Source organism: Anarhichas minor, unplaced genomic scaffold, assembly GCF_050575085.1.
Source record: "Anarhichas minor isolate MPS153535 unplaced genomic scaffold, ASM5057508v1 ptg000017l, whole genome shotgun sequence".
Taxonomy (NCBI): domain Eukaryota; kingdom Metazoa; phylum Chordata; class Actinopteri; order Perciformes; family Anarhichadidae; genus Anarhichas; species Anarhichas minor.
In genome coordinates, this window is record NW_027466463.1 from 12,641,838 (window position 1) to 12,659,412 (window position 17,575).

General features: G+C 41.0%; 1 protein-coding gene across 1 annotated transcript in view; it reads right to left on the reverse strand.

Moving 5' to 3' along the window:
• Positions 1 to 7,828: 7,828 nt before the first annotated feature.
• lrp2b (low density lipoprotein receptor-related protein 2b) overlaps positions 7,829 to 17,575 on the reverse strand; it is a 34,448-nt gene continuing 24,701 nt past the window's right edge. The window contains exons 58-80 of the mRNA XM_076092787.1: positions 17,056 to 17,184; positions 16,449 to 16,568; positions 16,015 to 16,131; positions 15,813 to 15,929; positions 15,502 to 15,639; positions 15,079 to 15,201; positions 13,809 to 13,937; positions 12,779 to 12,910; positions 12,467 to 12,592; positions 12,178 to 12,321; positions 11,910 to 12,075; positions 11,594 to 11,722; positions 11,090 to 11,310; positions 10,696 to 10,878; positions 10,363 to 10,482; positions 10,069 to 10,156; positions 9,853 to 9,917; positions 9,573 to 9,735; positions 9,353 to 9,416; positions 8,748 to 8,879; positions 8,435 to 8,524; positions 8,106 to 8,192; positions 7,829 to 7,897 (exon numbers count right to left, since the gene is read on the reverse strand). Of these exons, the coding sequence (XP_075948902.1) occupies positions 7,829 to 7,897; positions 8,106 to 8,192; positions 8,435 to 8,524; positions 8,748 to 8,879; positions 9,353 to 9,416; positions 9,573 to 9,735; positions 9,853 to 9,917; positions 10,069 to 10,156; positions 10,363 to 10,482; positions 10,696 to 10,878; positions 11,090 to 11,310; positions 11,594 to 11,722; positions 11,910 to 12,075; positions 12,178 to 12,321; positions 12,467 to 12,592; positions 12,779 to 12,910; positions 13,809 to 13,937; positions 15,079 to 15,201; positions 15,502 to 15,639; positions 15,813 to 15,929; positions 16,015 to 16,131; positions 16,449 to 16,568; positions 17,056 to 17,184 (2,852 nt within the window). The remainder of the gene's footprint in view (positions 7,898 to 8,105; positions 8,193 to 8,434; positions 8,525 to 8,747; positions 8,880 to 9,352; positions 9,417 to 9,572; positions 9,736 to 9,852; positions 9,918 to 10,068; positions 10,157 to 10,362; positions 10,483 to 10,695; positions 10,879 to 11,089; positions 11,311 to 11,593; positions 11,723 to 11,909; positions 12,076 to 12,177; positions 12,322 to 12,466; positions 12,593 to 12,778; positions 12,911 to 13,808; positions 13,938 to 15,078; positions 15,202 to 15,501; positions 15,640 to 15,812; positions 15,930 to 16,014; positions 16,132 to 16,448; positions 16,569 to 17,055; positions 17,185 to 17,575) is intronic.

The following is a 17,575-nucleotide window of genomic DNA, read 5'->3' on the forward strand; positions in this document are numbered from 1 at the left end:
TAATTCAAGCACTTGATAATTCAATGATTCATGTCTATTCATGTCTATTTTAAGTCTATACTTTCAAGGCCTTCATCTTCCCCCTTCAAATTCACAAACGTTCAGGGTTTTCAAAGAAACCTGGGAGCCATGTCAGGGTTTTATTTCTATTAGGATCGGACAAATAACTATATATATATATATATTATATACTATAATAATCAATTGGCAGAAAACATGGCAAGCTAAGACACGATCAAACTATTTAGATCTCGGGAGGGAAACGTATGTCACTCTAACCAAATGTATTTGCAAAACCAATAGTGCAATTACAGTTTATGTACATAATAGATTGGGATTTTTGCTTGGTATATTCTCTGGTTTTGACTTCTATGATTTTCTGTTATTTTTTATTGGCATCATCGTCAATTAAATATTTTGGGATTTAGACGGTTCGTCGGACAAAAGGCTTCTGGAAAACTGGGATTATTTTCTGACCTTTAAAAAGACAAATCTTGTACCATGGACTTCATTTGTAGATTAAAGTATTAAATAAGAAACACGACTTTGCTAATATTGCCAACTGACGTCTGACAAATGACAAACTTTTATGCACCGTCCTTAATTTAAATTAAATCATGAACACTTTTTAGCATCACTTTACTTTAAAGCAATATTTCCAAAGAAGAAGCACATACTCACATTGACCAATCAAAAGGTAACTGATATTATGTTACTATACGACTGAGTAAAGAAGGAACGATGTCGCCTTTCTTCAGCTGACAGGGTGAAGACAATGATCTCGCTTCCTAATCAACAGTCCCTGCAACTTTCCAAAGGTAAACATTACATTGTTGTATTCTAAAGTGTACGTTTTCCACCTACAGTAGAAATGGGGGTCTACTAAGAACTACCTGAAAGCAAAAGTCTGCCTTTTTTACTCTGAAAGCAACATTTCCTTTGAGACTTCAATAACAAAACAATCCTGCAGCATTTTCGGGCTCATTGTTAGATGTCCACAGTCACCACAAACATGCGCCTGACGTCCACAAACAAAAGCCAGATGCACATCAGCATGTTGGCAATGAGGGTTTTGTCTATAACACAAGAGTTAAAAAAACAAACTGTTGTTTTTCTGTCATCGTACGTCAAATATTCTGACAATTTCATCAAAACGGTGATTTACAATTGTCTTACGTTAATCATTTGTCATGTTCTGTCACGTTTTCCCACTGGTGGGCTTGTGAAAACAACAAGAAACAAAACAGCTGCCGAGGACGTTTCTAGTTCGGAGGAAACTGATTGAAGGGCAGGTTGGCATTGTGCCAAAGTGGCAATTAGAACAAAGAGCGACGGCACAAACAGACCTTCGTTCAGCGGGTTAAGTGCTCATAAAGCCAAGTTTAGAGTCCTGTTTAAAATACGATGCATTCAACTGTGCATTGGACCGATGAGTGGTGACGAAGAACAAGCTTTTGAAGCTGCTATTACTCGTTATAATTGACTGTTGCTGCTGTAGTCCATCAACAGCATGTGCTGACTGATGGCATCATTACAAACAAGTCAGATATGAATCACCTTTCAAACTACTTACTGGAGGATCAACCTACCATCAAATAGTTGAATGAGAAGACCAATACCACTGAGTCAAATATAAATCTAGTGCCATCTTAGCATATATACTGGAAACAGGGGGGGGGGGATGTCTGGCTCTGTCCTACCAGCACCTCTATAGCTCAGTGTAACACATTCTATCTAAATCATTTCATCTATACAAATACTTGAATGTGAAACAAACAACACTGAGGTTTTATGGTTGGCCAGAAAATGTGTGGTCTCCCAGAAGTCATTGCGCTAGGCCAAGAAATAGTCCGTAACATGACCCTTGACCTCTCCCCATCAGTGCGCCTCAATAATAATAATAATATCCCCAGATTGATTGAGCCTAATGCTGGACCACCATCAGCATATCTGTGCCTTCATTCCCTCATTCTGCATCGACAGAGCAGCACTTTAAAAAAAAAAAATCCATCCTGCACATTATCAGGAGAGAAATACTGACATTCTGACAGGCCGGCACAGCGTCAACCAACTAAATAAACGTATATAATAAAATATTGATTCACTTTTGTTTATTATTTTCCCTGTCAGCAGGATATCCAGGAAATATGGTGGGCTACCAGGTCGACAACGCATGATATCAAGTCATTACAACCTTTTTATCTACTTCACTGCATCTGTAATTGCTTTGTAGGGAAGACGTGTCTTGTCACTTCTATTATTTCCAAATTCGGAGGTTAATCATCATTTCCTTGTCTTCATATGTTGACTTTGTATTTGCCATCTGTTGGCCGCTGTACAACTCCGCTCCATTGAGAAGACTTGGTCCCAACAACAAAGTGAACAGTTCTCCGCTTCCATTCACCCTCCTCCCTGCACTCTTGAACCCCGTCCCTGACCTTCTTTCACTCTGTCTCTTCCTCCCTCCATCCGACTCTCTCCAATTACAACGGGCTAAGAAGAGCTTAACGGCGACATCTTTCTGTACTGAAGTACCGAATACTTACCAGGTTACCACTGGCCATATGGTGGTATTATCTAGCCTCCTTGATTTAAGACGGCAGCGCTCGCTGCATCACTGAGGATTTCAATGAATACAATGAAGCAGATTAGAAAAGTCTAAGATTAGAACAGAAACTGAATAGCAGCAGAGGCTAGACTGAAAAGCAATCAGCATTCATCTTTTCTAATATGAATCGATAGGAAATGGATTTTGTACATTCGTACTTATAGCAAGAAGAAATATACAGCAAATGAAACAATTGTTTGAATAATTGATTATTGTTGGGATTGACAGAAAATGAATCTACGCCACTTGTAATCAGGGATTATACATTTCGAGTGATTTATTGAATTAAAGTGTGTCGACATGTAGGTTTCTGCTTTTTCAGGGTGAAGATTTTCAGCTGGTCTCTAGGAACAAAGGGGTCGACGTAGAGTTGCTCAAGAAGACTTCAACAAGCATGGCGTCTGCTTATATTTCAATAAAAACAATGTCATATTATACCGTTTTAGGTGATCTTGTTACTGCACTGAAGCCTCACTAATACTGTGATATAGTAGAGCTGTCAGCTGAGTGCTCCTTATTGTTTTGTAATATTATTTCATGTTTCTACTCATGGTTTTCCCCCTGGCTGCTCGTCCTCACATGACTGTGCTGGATCATGAAAAGATGCCGTATTCACGTGCCTCTCCTCACCGTCTGATGACTGGCAGTACAATCCTCACTGTCCCTTTGATGCTTTGACTGCTTCTCCGAGTTTCCCCACCAGTTAACTTTGTCCCCGGTGTCTCTTTATGTCGGCCTCGTCATTTATCTTCACAAAACTTCAGGATTGTGACGAAATGATTCATCCCATTACTAAACGGCACTGGCACAATCTCCAGTCAAGTCAGCGTGGTAGTTTATCATACTGACATTGTGTTTGGAGAGCTTAACCTTATGTTACTGTGCTCTCTACTCACTCACATACACACACACAAAACCAAGCAAACATGCACGCCACCTGTTTGCCAGACTCATTTGCTGTTGGGACGGGTCCCGAGAGGGAGACGGAGAGGGCCGAGGTCGTCGACACACTGCCGATGCCATCTGCCCACCGCTCTGTGTGTATGCGACCATCCACCACCTATAATGCCACCCACATGGCCAATCCGACATATCTGGATAGGACAGATTTCATTCCAATGTCCGTTTGAAAAAAGAAAAAAATGTTTCCTGCTGTACATTGTGCTCGGGTATTAGGATAAACAGCAACAAATATAATGCTTTCTATTCTCTTTTAAGTGGCAAACCAAAAGTGGCCTATTATAAATCTATGAAATGTCAAAAAACACATTCCAGAGCCCAAGGTGACCCCTTCAAATGTCTCCTTTTTGTTTAACCACAAGTCCAAAAGCAGGAAATCATCTCATTTGAGATCTTTGGCATTTTTTTTCACTGTTTTTGCTTTGAAAAAAAAAAAAAAAGCGGAGACAAATAACAAAATAGTAGCCAATTATTCTTCTGTCAATCAACTAATTGGTTCGGCTCTAATCCTAAAGTCGGTCAACAGCTGAAATATTGTGTAGGAACAAAAACAAAGGGGAGAGATTTAGTTAATATTTTAATTGTGTATATAAATGCTTGTGCTGAAATATATAGTGCCAAAGAGGTCAGGAGCCAGACGGCCTAAGAGGCTTATAAGAAGAACATCACTTCAGCACACCTCCAGCTCGCCCACCCTGAGACTCAGCGGGATGAAGAATCACTTCTAGAGATTGACTTTGGCTCCCCGACTGAGGGACAGAAACCCGACTCGTTTCAGGACTTCAACAGCCAACTAGGTTTTTACGGACGGATGGTTGACAAAGTGCCAACCTGTCTGGTGGCGAGCCAAACTTTAGAGGCTTTTTGACTGATGGCTGATGTTAAACTCTCACTGAGCTTGTAATGTGTGTGTAAGTGTGCGTAAAAACAGTAGTGTAGCAGGGGCCTGCAAACAAAGACCTCTTCTCAATCAATCCGATTTATTTGCATTGAAAACACCATATTCTTTTTTTTTTTTACCCCAACCATAATAATCATGAAAAAGGAAGAAAAGTTTCTAGACTTTCCTCTTAACCTCTGACGGGTGCACATGTTTTCTTTGAGTCTTTGTTGACTAAACTGTGCAGAACCCTGACCTTCATTGAATCTCTATGGCTCTCACAAAAGAGGCCATAAAACATGAAACTCTGTCCTGCTCTGCAGCAAAGCCTGACGAAGTCACAGGCCTGTTTCTGCCAAACCATCAACAACTGATTGGCCATTTAAATTCATCAGCAGGAGACTGTTTACTTAATTAGCCTATAATCTATGACGGCGCATGCCCACGTGCATTAGTCCCTTCACACTCGTCCCAACAGCTTGGTCAAATATTTGGAAATTTGATTAATCACAGGTGCATGCACACCCCTCATTAACATGCAGCACAGGCACGCATCCACATGGTTTTACTCACACTTGTGTTTGGAAACCTCAATTTATTAAAAGCCTAAATAACACAAAAGCAGAATGCGGTTTTGTGTTTTCCTTTTTCTACATTTGTGCAAACTAAGACCACCTGACAGTTTCCCTGGAGACATTATTTTCTCTTTGTCACACACATGCATGAACAGTGCTAAAGAGCTGCACAGAGTTCAGTCCGTGCACGTTAGAAAGCATCCTTACCTTGTTGAGGCTCCTCTCCGCGTGCGCGTTTCAACCCACGAGAGTGTTTTCTCTTATTTCTTTCTTTCTTTCTCTGCGTGTATTTCTCTGTGTGCACTCTGTCTTCAGCTGACTGGTTGTATTCTTCTGCTCCATCCAGTCTATCGCTCAATGAGCCGCCCCTTCCCCCCCCCCCCCCCCTCTGTCAGTCAGTCAGTCTGCTCTCGCCCTCACTCGCATCGGTCCGTGCTGCCTTCAGGTGCTCCTCGTAATCTCCAACACCCAAGATTCACAGATGAAAATAGACTGATGCTGCTTTTTGCTGGATGAAAAATGAGGAAGGGGGGAAATGAGCATTACGAGAGGAAGAAATGTACACCACTGAAGTGCAATATCAAGTAAAACATGTTTACATAATCTTGTGGCCCTGTCTTGTAGAGGTTGTGTGTCAAAAAAGGAGTCTGTTAGTTGACACTATTATTTTAGTTATACTGTGTTCAATTGATGGATATTCTGAACAAAAAGTGTTGAGTGAGGAGGGGTCAAGGGAGTGGATGACAAAAACAGCTGATTTTTGCCCAGTGATCCAGCCATGGCATCTGATCATTGTTGAAAGTTCATTTAGAATGGTTTCAAGTTGTTTAATTAATTATATTGCTAACTGAGAAATGAACAGAAAGTGGAAATAGGGATCTGAAAATACAATATTACACGAAATGCAAAACATATATGGAAGCCTGTTTTTGTCAGCTAAAGGAAAAAACTAGACATTGGAAATGACTAATATACTCATAATTCAGTTTTAATGTAAAGTCAGAATCTTGACTTACAGTATGTCATAGTATCACTTAGAATCTCATCATTTTGACTCATTTGACTTAAATATTTTGCTATAATTTTTCATTTGATTGTGTTCCAGCATACAAAATACAACCTGATATGAATCCAATCACCCTCTCTCTTTTGGGCTGTTGTAATGGCTTCACATGTCCATATTCAGATATTTGAAACGTATGATTCAGAAAATGTTCCTCCTAAATATTTTATTCTCACCAATACATATAACAACAACTTGACTGAAAAACAAACAACTTCCTGACTGTTCAGGAATCATGTAAATATCATTGTTGGTTCATTCATGAGAGTCTTTCTGACAGCTCGTGAAGGCAGCACAGTGTGCACACATGCTGCAAGCTGCATGCCTCTTTGGTCCGCCCATCTCAAACCCATCTATTCTATTCATCCCCTCCCTCCATGTTTCTCGCTCTGTGAGCGGTACGGTACATGTTTTGGCTGAGGGTCAGACTCCTTGTGAGGGACTACGAATAATCATGGACCACAACAAACCCGGCGGTCTATAGTCCTCCCTATTGTGTTTGCACTTTTCTTCAGTGCCTGTGATTTTTCTCTCTTTTGTCCCTTTGCTCATCTGGTTGGCCTAGTTGTTGCAAGTTCAAGCAGACCTTGATGTGTTCAGACATTTGTGACAGTCGGAGAGGAGCAGAGTCGCTGCTGCTGCCCTGTGATTACGGTGTCAAACTGTGGCTCTCTGCGTTATTAAATGGATGATGAGAAAGCATTTCATCTTAGCTCAGTGGGTCAGATAGCTTGGGATCAGAGTCCTATCTGTGACCAGCGAGTGGATAACATCGGCCTCGTCGTAATGACAGATCCTGCTGTGATGTGTTCACTGTCGCACAAAGAAAGGTGCAAGTAAGAGGGAGAGACGGTAACAACGCTCAGCATCAGGGGCTTCATCTTAAAAAAAAAACACACACAGATATAAAGTGATGACAACAGCAGTTTTAATATTCAAGTTCCTCAAAATCAAAACGTAAATAAAGATATAAAACAAATTAATCATAAACAGTCATTTACAAGTTTCTATTCACTTCATTCACTTATTGAATGAGTCTCATATTAGTTACATTTAATCATGTCTGTGATGTCTGTGATCTTTTTACACAAATAGCTACATGGAAATAGTTAAACATGTATATCCATCCAAATTTATATTCACACAAAATATATCTTTCTTTTACAAAATGTCTTGGTTGATTTGTTCTGCGTCTGTCAGTGTTGGGAATGCTCTACTTGTTCAGGTTGTGCTGTTATTTCAGCAATGCTACGTCCTCCAATGACAATGAATGAGGTTCCAGACCTGAAACGTGGATCCGTCTAATCTCTGGATGTACAGGTCACAACATCAAACGTCAGAATCTGGTGGGTGCTCCTGTTGGAAGATCACAATTACTAAAAATGCCAGCAATGAGATATTGTGTTTCCGGTTTATGTCACATGCATACATGTCGTATACAATATTCAGACATAAAACAAAATCATCTTGTTCAACAATTATGTAAATAGGCAGGTTAAGTCTCAGACTCAATAAAATCAGGTTACATCACTTACAAAAAGGACAACGCAAGCTGCGATTTGCCTTTAATACTGTCACTACAAAGTCGTCAAATTAAAGTAAAAAATATATAACATTTAATCGCCATAATTTGCAAAACTTTAACAGCTCTGCATGTCGCAATACAATCTATAGATTGATCGTGTTTTGAGACACTTGACGCTGCCGGTTTTAACCCTGAAACATTCAATCTGAGCTTACTGTCAGTCTGAACTCACCATGTATGTGGGGTTTTTGAAAGACGCAAAACTGTCGTCCTCAATGGGTTCAAACTGCTGCAAAGAGGATAAATGAAATGCCTCAATAATTAAGGATAAAAACAAGCACACGTGTTCACACATGTACATACAAAGACTTCACATCACCGTTAGATATTCTATATCAGACATTTAGCTGCTCATAATAAAACATTCACATCATGTAATTAACTATGTTTTCAGATATTGAGCAATAAACACTGTGCAACATTTTGTCATGCGCTATCTGTGTGCTCGAAGCAGCTGGTTGTGTAGAAGCGACATCAACGTCTTCTATGTCCGAGCCGTATGCCGGGTTCTCAAAAGGCTCCTAAAATTGCCACAAGGTTCAAACTGGTTTAAAGGAATATCAGTCAGTACGAACTGAAGACCTGACATCTACTCTTGATTCAATGACTGACAAAAACAATATGATTTATTACGTAATAATAGATATTTCTCCCTCTGCAATTTCTATAGTGTGGTGTGATATTTCAGAATGAAGCCTTGGAGTTATAAGATAGATAAATCATTTTTCTGGGACATTAAATCGGTGATGAATGTGAAACTGACCTCGTTGACAGTGGCAGGTTTGTCGGCACTTCTTGTGGACTCGTCCGCAACTTTAACTTCCTCCATATACAAAGGGTTATCTATGTTCTCCTGAGCAAGGAAACACAGGACAAGACCAGCCAATCAAAATACAGCAACATCTGAAGCTTATTATCCAACACTATAGAAGTGATGCGCTGCATTATGTTTCCACATTTCTCGGTACTACCCTTTGGCGTATAATTTAAAACAGTTGCCATGTAGTATGTGATATATATATACAGCCATCATCATGTTAATCTCTACAGGCGAGCAGTGCTTTCTGTTTATCGACCTGGTTTGATTCATCAGGAGCGAAGGTTGCGTCCGCCGTCCTCGTGGCTGCAGGTTGTTCTCCAACTTCATACGCTGGGTTCTCAAAACTCTTCCCGTCTGTTCCCGCCATGGACACAGACATGCAGGGAACCTGACATCAGACGACAAGTAGACACAACGGGTTGATAACCACGATAGCTCTTTGTTTATCCGATTGGTTAGCCATTAGCCATGTTTCTATTCAATCGTCAAACTCATTTTAAGCAAACTTTTGGAATGTCACAAGCCCTGCGGAGGCTTCAAATGCCTTGAAATACTCAAAACTTAAAAATGCGCATAATAATATGCAAATGGTAACATAGCTAGAGAAATGTTTGGTATGAAACATTTGCTTCTGTCATGAATAGGGACGCCCCCCTAACTCCCAATCCCAAACCACCTCCCTTTATTCACATTAGCAGTAAGAGAGAGGATGAAGAAAATGTTTTAGCAATATAGAAGAACCAATAAGAGTATTAATAAAGAACCACACTAATGAGTAGCATCAATAATAGTACTAGTTTATATAAAATACTAACGATACCCATCCCTTGTCATGAATGGCTGTTTTGCTTTGCGACCTACCGCTTCAAAATTCAGCCTCGTGTCACTCTCCTCTGTTGTTGATGCGTTTGGAGACGAACCATTTCTAGAAATGAACAAGAAAGAAAGATAATTCGGCTGGAACATGATGCTGTTCATAGCATACCAACGTAAAACAATCACATTCATTTGAATTCTGTGGTAGAAGAAGAAAACTAAGAAAATAAATATTTCGGATATAATTTTTCTGACATAATATCACCTGAAGCTTGGGAGGTTGGGCATGGATGGCATTGAGGGCATGGATGGCATACTGGGCAAGTTGCTCCGTACTCTCTCCAGCAGGTTGGACTTCCTCCTGGTAGCGTAGACCAGAGCAGCCAGAAGAACCACAATCACCACCGTCACCCCGATCGCTATTCCAACTGAGATGGAAGCACGGAGGAGGGAGCGAAAGGCAGCTTGTTAATAGTATAGTTAATCAGAGATAAAGCTTAACGTTTGAATGGTGGAATGTTATAATGCTATGAAATCAAATATACTCGAGGATGCGACCACGTTGAATATGTTTGTCTGGCAGTTCTCTCCAGTCCAGTCTGGAGGACATCTGTGAAACAAAATACAAACATTAGAGTTGTAACATTTCAAAAGTAATTTGTCCATCAAGATTTATTAGTTTGTTGTATTATCTTGTGTATGAATATATTTTTCTATACGTATTTTCAATTTATGGTTGTAAAAACTAAAACATTTCTTACATGCAAAGAGCGTTGTTGTCATCAAAGTAGCAGGTTCCTCCATTTTGACACTGACACGGTGGGGGCATGGTGGGCGGCGGATCAAACCCTGAAATCAATTTAAAGGATCAACAATGGGAACATTGAAGGGAACTTCTCTGCCTCATGGCAACATAAATCATACCACTGGGACATCAACAGGTATGTAACTGACAATCATGTATATACGACAGATTCATGACTTTATAAAAGTTCCTCTTTGTCCGCTGTAATTAAAAGACTACTTCTGAAGAAAATAAATAGTTGTTTTCTCACCAGCATCACAGTCGGTGTTACTGCCGGGGATGAAGCTGGTGCCCTGGGGGCAGGCGCAGGTGTAACCTCCCGGCCGGAGCAAACACAGGTGGCTGCAAGTGTCCTTACACGGATTCCTCACTGCAGAGACATCGATTACTTCATTTCAATCGGTCAACAATAAATTACCAGAAAATAAATAAGTTACTAATCTCTAAATGAAAAAGAATCCACAGAAAAACAAAATGCAAACATGATTGTACTATGGTGATATATACTGTAAACAAAGACCCCATGCACTCTCGACTCGGTGCTTAATGCAGCACTGTATGTGTTACTGTGCGTGCAGCTTACTAGCTATGGAGTCGTATCTCTGCTGCTGGTACACAGAGACCTGGGTCAGCCACGGCCCGGCGCTCAACAGCTTGGTCTTGGCTCCGCGGCCAAACTTGTCCTGCCGGAACACCTCGCCTTTCTCCTGAGTGCTCCAGTAAACGTGGTCCTCGAACACACTCACACTGAAGGGGTTTCTCACGTCTAAGGCAATGAAATGTGAACATGTTAACAGAGCCCCAAATGATGGAGATAGATACTAAATATATGGAATATGGATGGATGATAAGGGGTCTTGAGGATTACTGGAATTCCTTAAAACTAATATCACATATGAACAGATGAAATATACCGAATAATTCAGTCTCACACTTCACATTTCTACTCTTTGACGACCGTCCTTCCTAATCCTCACCTATGTAGACGGCAGTTCTACGGCCGTCTCCTGAAGGCAGAACAGACTCTATGCGGCTTTCCTTGGAGTCAGACCAGTAGATTCTGTCGTCGTTGGTGAAGTCGATTGACAGACCGGTGGGCCAACCCAGGCCATCGGCCACCAGGACCTTCCTCTCTTGACCGTCCAGCCAAGAGCGCTCGATCTTGGCTGCGTCCCCACGGTCTGCCCAGTACAACATCCTGTACAAACGACAGATTTTGAGTTCTGGGCTCTGACGTGTTGTCTTAATGTGCCTCCATCACAATGTGAACTTCTCCAACATGAGAATGTCCATAAGAGTTGAAAAATACAAAACTGTCTGCCACGTGTTACCAAGTTTTAGTTAAAACAACGTTCCACAACTATTTCAAGTGAAACACAGTCCTACTAGCAAATAAAACCAGGTGTAAAATGTATGAATTAGGCAACATAAAGAGACGCAAAACTATATTTACTGGTTCCTTAAAGTCAGGTGTGTCTTACCCCAGTCGTGGGTTGACGGCCACGGCAGACGGGTTGCCTAGCTCAGTCTTGACCAGTTGCTTCCTGTAGCGTCCGTCCAACATGGCCACTTCTAACCTCTTTAATCTGGAGTCTGCCCAGTAAAGGTTCCTACGGGCAAAAGAATTACAAAACTAATCACAAAATATGTTTTGACACATCAATAAGAAAATAAAGAGTCTTTATCAATCAGCACTTTTACGGAGAAAGGCTTTTTATTTTGCATCACATTCGTGTAAATAAAAAAAGTAATAAACTAATCATCAGGTTGAAGGCATCAGGGTAAGTTCAGACGCACCTGCCCACCCAGTCCACCGCGATGCCGTCTGGGCTGGTGATGTATTTGATGCCGAGGTCAACAGCAGCACCGATGTTGTTGCTGCCATCATCCACTGAAGGTATGTATGCTCTCTTAATGGCACCTGCTACAGAGTCCTTACTGGCCACAGTGAAATACACCATACCTGAGAAAAGAACATCACCAAATATGTTCATTTACATCTAAGATGAGTCTTTAATGTATTTTGTGTCTATTAGTATCTTGTATTGATCTGTGTGTGACCTACTGAAGCCAGTGTTGTTGTGGTCCCAGTCATAGTCCAGAGCCATGATGCGGTCCTCTTCTTGTAGGAAGTCGTGGTAGGTCTCCATCTGTAGGTTGAACCTCCGGATACGAATGTTCTCTGGTAGAAGCAGCAAGGGAGTCGCTCCTGAGGGAGACAGAGACATTTACACTTAAAACAGTTTTGGGCATTCTTACAAAATATCTATTTAACAGATAGAACTCATTTGTGACTTATGACTCTTAATTATATCTCAGTGAAGTAGAAACATTCATTAAAAGTTTGTTCTCACCCTCAGCCTCGCACATGTTGCCGTCGCCCACTCTCCGGTAGCCGGGGGCACACTCGCAGTCATAGCCGCCCTTTGTGTTCTTGCAGACCTGAGGACAGGTGCCGTACACCTCACACTCATTGATGTCTGTAGAAGGAAGAAGAGATTGTGAGAAAGAGTTCAGCTTTTCTACAGTTGCACCCATCAGATCTTTAACTGGAATGATGATACTTTATTATTATATTTTTGAGTACTTTTAGTAGAATTCTAAAAACGTGCTTAAAGAATACTATCAAGGGCACCCAAAGAGTGTGTGTGTGTGTGTGTGTGTACCCAGGCAGGTGTAGGTGCTGTCTGGGTCCACGCTGTATCCCGGCCTGCAGGAGCAGATGAAGCCGGTGCCGTTCAGGTTGGTGCACTTGTGCTGGCACAGCTTCTCTTCACAGTTGCGTTCATGGCCAAAATCTGGAGCCAGACAGCACAGAGCACATTTAGGACACATGTAACGAACAATGTAAGAGCTGCTCGATGAAATGCAACAACGGTTTTGTTGACATGGGCAGAATAATTCAACAATTGACTATAATCCAAGTCACCTTTATGACCGAACCTTCATGAAGCCATAAATAACTCGGCCAACAGGATATTTATGTCCACCTGTGGTGTTATGGCCTTAGACCAAGTCATTATCAGAGCTTAACTGGGATATTCTGTTCAGAAATTATGTTAAAAAAAGAAGCTAGAGCTACCAGGTTAGAGAAAAGATTATGACATTCATATCCATCCATCATCACCAGGAAAGCACAAGATCTTTTATCCCACAAGTACGAGATCTCTTGTCATAATTATGAGACGTTAAGTCTTAATCGGCCCTAGAGAAGTAGAAAATGAATGGATGGATAAGTCAGAATTACACAATATGGAAGTAATAGCTATAATAATGGCGTAAACATGAGCAAACATCTCCATTTTCTTTTTAATTGGAGAATGCAATGTGCTTTCATACAAGACCACATTCCATTTTCAGAATTATACAACATGTACGTCATAAATATGAGATCTTTTTCTTGTTATTATACAATCCTTTTGGGGCTTTTGGTGAATGGAATGCACTGCTGTAGTCTTGACATTTGATCTGCTTTTATCTGTGCACATAACGCAGCAATAATCATGTCCAATACTGAACCAAAACATGTTAAATCTCTACTTTAAAATTGTGAAGATGCAGTTGTCTGTAATTTTGAACCCTTCAGGGGATAACCGCAAGGTCACATTAAACAGCAACATGATATCACTGAATTTAAACTGACATTAAAAGAGGACATCTCCAGCAAAGTGAGTGTTTTTTAGTCGTGATACTCACTGCAGCCTAATTCGTCCGTGCGGTCCCCACAGTTGTCATTGTGGTCACATACGTACGGCAGGGCCACGCAGTGTCCGTTGGTGCATTTGAACTCTTCCAGTGTGCAGGGCGGCAGCGTGGGCGTGCGGCCTGAGAGGGACACAGTTAGAATGAGTCATCAACATACAGTAAGTACACTGTCTGGTCTAACGTTGAATTCGGAGCTTTCTCTCCAGTCAACATAATATACTATATTCACTAAATGACTTATGCAATTCAAGGCCTCTCCACAGATTCCCCGTATGTCTTTACAATCTACTCTCCGACAACAAATGGCATTAGATGAGGTAGCTGATATCCACCTCTTCTCGAAACCAAAATATTTAATCTGCTCTCAAAATAATTTGCCGTGATTGATGTTTAAGCTGATTGTGTAACAATTCTATAAAACAGGCTAGTTCCTTATCCCTTGCATGTTTCAGGCTTTGTGTGCTTTGCAGACGCCCTAATGTCATTTGGGGATTTCCCATTTCAGTGACCTCAGACGGGACATTTCAGGAGGCATTAGTGATGTTCCGACTAATCCTCGGGGATGCCAGAAACTGATTAGTGTTACATTTTCTGAACCTGAATATATTACAAATCTGGTTACAGCTATGTTTAGAAAGAAGAGAAAAAAAGCACAACATTTTTTAATATAAAGAAACAACAACTGTGTTGAATTGTACACAAAGCCTAATTTATTGTACACACACACAATTATTATGTTTTTGTATATTAACATCTTTATGCCTCACAAAAACTACTTTTAACTATTTTTACCAACGTCATTTTCTATTCTTTTCTCTTTTTTTTTTACAATTTTGTTTGATAATATAGCAACAATCTGACGTCTATATAGTTTGTTGTTCAGCTCTTGCCTTTAAATAAAGCTACAGTACAGTTCCCTTGGGTTAAGTTTGCTTATTTGTTTAGCTTGATATCTTTGTTTGGCTTTATCTCAGCGTCTGCATATTTGTCCTCTGCACGGTCTTCAAGTTTATTGAGAGCTAATTGGTCACAATTATAATCCTCAACAATGGCCGTGACTTTTTAAAAGCCTCGGTTGATACAGTCTTTGGCCCCTTTGCTTTGAAACACTGCTTCAAAATGCTTTCCTTCTGCCACATAGCACGAGCAATATTTATATACAAAATAGCCCGGGTTAACGAAACAGATTGAGGCGTGTGTGTGCGTGTGTGTGTGTGTGTGTGTGTGTGTGTGTGTGTGTGTGTGTGTGTGTGAGCCTTACAGAGTTCTTCCTTCTCGTCACTGCCGTCTCCACAGTCGTCCTTCTGGTTGCACAGCAGGCCGGAGTAGATACAGTAGCCGTTAGCACAGCGGAACCTGGACGGCATCTCACAGGTGATATTCACTGATCAAACACACACAAATCTCAGTTCAGCCAAACCTCTGCGAGAATAAATTATTAAGAACACACAGCTACTTTCAAACATGTTAGCTTTTCAGGTTTTTAACTGTCTTGTCTCTACATCTTTGTTGACTTAATTATGAGGTAGAATAAACGGGAAAGACGGTTGCAGAGCTCTTAGTTAAGATTTGGGTAAGAATTGTAACGTGCTTTAAGGGATGAATGATCATGTCAATCACAGAAATACAGAGAAAATACTTTTCACAGGACTTTGTCATATACAATACACAAAATGTTTCTTACAGCATAAACTGAGCTGTTCGTCAGAGCGGTCCCCACAGTCATTCACTCCATCACACACCCAGCCCTGGCTCACACACAGATGGTTCGCACACTCAAACTGGTTTTGAGGGCACCAATGGCCTCCTGGGTAACGAGTAGCTGTTGGGGTATGAAAAAATAGTTAATCGCTGATGTTAATTGTTGGTAGATTTTTGACTAAAGACACACAGAAACCTCTTAACACACACTCACTAACAAAAACAAAATACAAGTGCACTAAAGCGCTGTAGGGGCCGGGCACTTAGCCATTCGTTTTCATGCTGTTTACTTACGACAGCTGGTCTCATCCGACAGGTCCAGACAGTCCGGCCGGCCGTCACACTGCAGGGCAGCAGGGACACAGTGACCCGAGTCACACTGGAAATAACCTGGACGACACGTCTGCAACTCTGGAAGAGAGCCAGGTGGTAACGAGTGTTGTTTATGACAGAAAATATTTCAAGGGAACGAGTTGGTGATGCACCGCCAGCTCACCACAGTCTCGTTCGTCTGAGTTATCCCCGCAGTCGTTGTCGTGGTCACACACCCAGTTTCCAGGGATGCACTGTGCGCTGTCACATCGAAACTCACTTTCAGAGCAAGGCCTTGGCTCTATCGACCACAATCACCAGAAGAAAGAGACACATAACTTCAGTATGAAATCAGAGAATAAGGTCTTACTGGTCATGCATACACCACACAGGCTCAAAATATATAAAGAAGCTGTTTTTTAAAGATGATTTGAGTCTATAATGTGGGATAGTGTATAATAATAATATATAGTGTCAACCAGCATTGAACTATAACCCAAATACAAGACTAAACTGAAGGAAAATAAATAATTAAAATGTTGTAACCCTGGTGGACACATGACTCTTGCTGGTTTGTGATGGATCGAGCTGTAAACAAATATGGAGTACGACACTCACGGCAATTTCTTTCATCTGAGCTGTCGCCACAGTCGTCGGTGCCATCACACTGCCAGCGGATGGGGACACAGCGGTGGTTGTCACATCGGAAATCTCCCAGAGGATCACAGGTCACCTCCTCTGTTGGAAGACAAAGTCAGAAATGCACAGACAAAAAGATGATTCAACATACAGTACGGTCAATAAGACCCCATATTCATAACCCCAGATAAGCTCATACAACAAATACATACATACAACGTTGTGCATTGTGCAAAGTGGTATGTTTTTTAACTTGCTTTGGCCTGGGTCTTTATCAGATATTGAACGTTTTCCTGCCTATTTAAAAATTGTGAGTAATACTATGTTAATGCTATGTAACTGTGGAAAAGTCATACTGCTATTTACAATTTTCTGTTTGGAACAGTACAGTTTAGAGCTGCAGTAGACAAATCAAGATCTCTTTTTATCCCGAAGAAGCACCGTAAACATTTTTAAAACATAAAACATATACAGTAATACACAGTATTTATTACTAAAGTAGATCTTCCTCATCGAGTGAAGTCATTGTTACAACTCTGCCTTCACATAGCATAGCATAGCATAGTATGCACAGTACAGTACTGACCACAGCCTTGCTCGTCACTGTTGTCGATGCAGTCATTGGTGCCGTCACAGCGGGCCCACTGAGGAATACAGCGGTAATTTGTCTTGCAGGAGAACTCAGTGTCCTCATCACACTTGTAGTCTGGACCCACTGGACAGATAAAGAAAGGGAGACACGAGACATGGCACAGAAGTGAGAATGGTGATTGAGAGACAGTGAGATGTTACAAGGTGACAAGAACATAAAGACAAGAAATGAGACGGTGAGTATGGAGGATGAGGGGGGAACACATCAATAGATTGTGCCTCTTACATTTTGAAAAACAATACATCATTAATTCTCTTGAGACATGGATGAGTCGAGGTTGATTATATACAAAACTGAAAAACAAATCTATATAACACGTCTCTGCCATCAGTTTGAAAATAGAGAAACTAAGCTTGCAAAATCGAGATACACAGCTACACCTGGCTTCTAGGCGAGCTATATCCCTCGTTTAATAAGCCCCACCCACAAGTTGACGGGATTGGTTCTTACATAT